Source organism: Orycteropus afer, unplaced genomic scaffold (assembly GCF_000298275.1).
Source record: "Orycteropus afer afer isolate SDZICR_OR568_19922 unplaced genomic scaffold, OryAfe1.0 scaffold00694, whole genome shotgun sequence".
In the NCBI taxonomy this organism is placed as follows: Eukaryota; Metazoa; Chordata; class Mammalia; order Tubulidentata; family Orycteropodidae; genus Orycteropus; species Orycteropus afer.
Window position 1 is genome coordinate 832,666 of NW_006922281.1, and position 1,791 is coordinate 834,456.

Genomic DNA, 1,791 nt, shown 5'->3' on the forward strand with positions numbered 1-1,791 from the left:
CAGCCTTTAAGCTTCCACCAGTTGGTGCAACATCCCCAGACATACGAGCAGAGACTGAGTGCTCCCGGCTGAGTCTCTGAGAAATCTCGCCAAGCATGGCTCTAGACCTCAGAACATCCTGTCGGCGTGACTCCCGCAGGAAGGCTCCTGGGTCGGGACATGCGGAGCCTGAACGCGCCCGAGCACCTGGGTTCCCGAAGCGAGGCGGGTCCTCCGGGCTCCCGAGCTCCGCGCTCGGCGTCTTTCCCTACAGCAACACCTCCTACGCTCGGCAGGAGCTGCAGAGACTCCAGAAGGCGTTTCACCGGTGGCTGCGGCCGGAGCAGCACAGCAAGGACGAGATGATTGCCCAGCTGGCCCGGGAGCAGCTCCTGATGGACGAGCGCCGCAGGGACAGGTCCGTGTGGAGGGAGGAGTGGGATTCAGGAGGCAGAAGCCTGGAGAAGTTCATGGAGGATCTGGCCGATGACTGCATGGAGCCGCCCGGCTATGTGAGCACAGGGGTCCTGACCTCGGGGTGGGGGTGGGGGGTCGCCTGGAAGCAGAGAAAGACGGGTTACTGCAGGAGGGGCTCCTGGCCAGATCACAGCCTCCCCCCACGCCTCCTCCCCACGGAGCAGCTCCTCATCCTGAGTCAAATGGAATGAAACAAAGTGTGATGAGCGTTCGCTCTGTGGGACACACGGAAGCCAGACACATGGGTTGGCTGGCTGACCTCATTAGTTCATTTTAGCTCCAGGGGTGGTAGGGGACTCTGAGAGACTGACGTTTGACCAGAGACCTCAAAGGTGAGGAAGAAATGGCTTGACAAGAACTACTGCATCCCTCAGGAAGCCTTCTGGTCATTTCTAATAACCAGGGAAGACATAGCCATGAGGCAGTGACCATAACATTTGACACCATCAGCGATAAGGAGAGGACAAGGAGCTGTGGCCACCACCAGTTGAGGGATCCCTGGGAAGTCTGGCCACAACACGTTTCCCACATGACAGGCATTAATATGACACTGACCATGCTTTGTTTACAGGTCCACGTCTACATGCAGGGACAGGAAGCCCTCTTTTCAGAGAATATGCCCTTAAGAGACGTCATTTTTCACCTCACAAAACAGTTGTCAGCAGGTACCCCAACAGGAAAGAACACGGGCACTCCCATTCAGACTCCCCAAGATCCTTCCACACAAACAGGATGCGGTGAGTGAGGGGAATCTGAATGCTGGGGGGGTGTTGTGTGTGGACCCTTCAGGGGTGCAACTTCATGGATTCGTCCCTTTATTTTCACAGGAGGCAAAGATAAAGACAGCAGCAACCTTTCTTTGAAAACTCTGCATGAACATGGCGGTATTAGCAGCCGATACGGTCAAGTGCCTTCACTACGGATTATCCAGGAAGAGACCTGTGCCAAACCTGGAAAGGACAACCCAGAAACCTCCAGAGGAGTAAGCCTGGGCACCTCCAGGCCCCAGGAAAGGGCCCTGGGAGGAGCCGCTCATCAAGATGTCCCCATGGAGGTAGAACCACGACTTATCTCCAGGCCAGATCCAGCCACCTCTGAGGCTGCCCCCACCCACCAGAGCAATGGCGGGAAGTCCCCAGGTGGGGGCCACCAAGACAGATTTCACGAGACCCCAAAACCATACAGATGTGAAGACTGTCCCAGGATCTTTAGGTATCTCTCTCAGTTAGAAGCCCACCAGAGAAGACACAGAAACGAGAGGCCGTTCATTTGTACCGAGTGCCACAAGGGCTTCTTCCAGACGTCAGACCTGCGGGTGCACCAGGTGATTCACAA

The 1,791-nt window shown here is 56.3% G+C and overlaps 2 protein-coding genes across 2 annotated transcripts in view; both read left to right on the forward strand.

Annotated features, from left to right (window-relative positions):
* The first annotated feature begins 95 nt into the window (after nucleotides 1-95).
* On the forward strand, nucleotides 96-1,201 carry LOC103211109 (zinc finger and SCAN domain-containing protein 4). The gene is made up of 2 exons (XM_007957031.1): nucleotides 96-491; nucleotides 1,028-1,201. Exons 1-2 carry the CDS (start codon nucleotides 96-98, stop codon nucleotides 1,199-1,201), a joined length of 570 nt encoding a protein of 189 aa, XP_007955222.1.
* A 133-nt stretch (nucleotides 1,202-1,334) lies between these two features.
* LOC122151764 (zinc finger protein 586-like) overlaps nucleotides 1,335-1,791 on the forward strand; it is a 12,961-nt gene continuing 12,504 nt past the window's right edge. Inside the window, exon 1 of the mRNA XM_042783145.1 lies at nucleotides 1,335-1,340. Coding sequence (XP_042639079.1) covers nucleotides 1,335-1,340 — 6 coding nt within the window. The remainder of the gene's footprint in view (nucleotides 1,341-1,791) is intronic.

Bases quoted from the DNA above. Each gene is read 5' to 3' on its own strand.
- LOC103211109 (XM_007957031.1), top strand. From the start codon at position 96: ATGGCTCTAGACCTCAGAACATCCTGTCGGCGTGACTCCCGCAGGAAG. The intron at 492-1,027 runs GTGAGCACAGGG...CTTTGTTTACAG, and splicing joins GCATGGAGCCGCCCGGCTAT to GTCCACGTCTACATGCAGGG.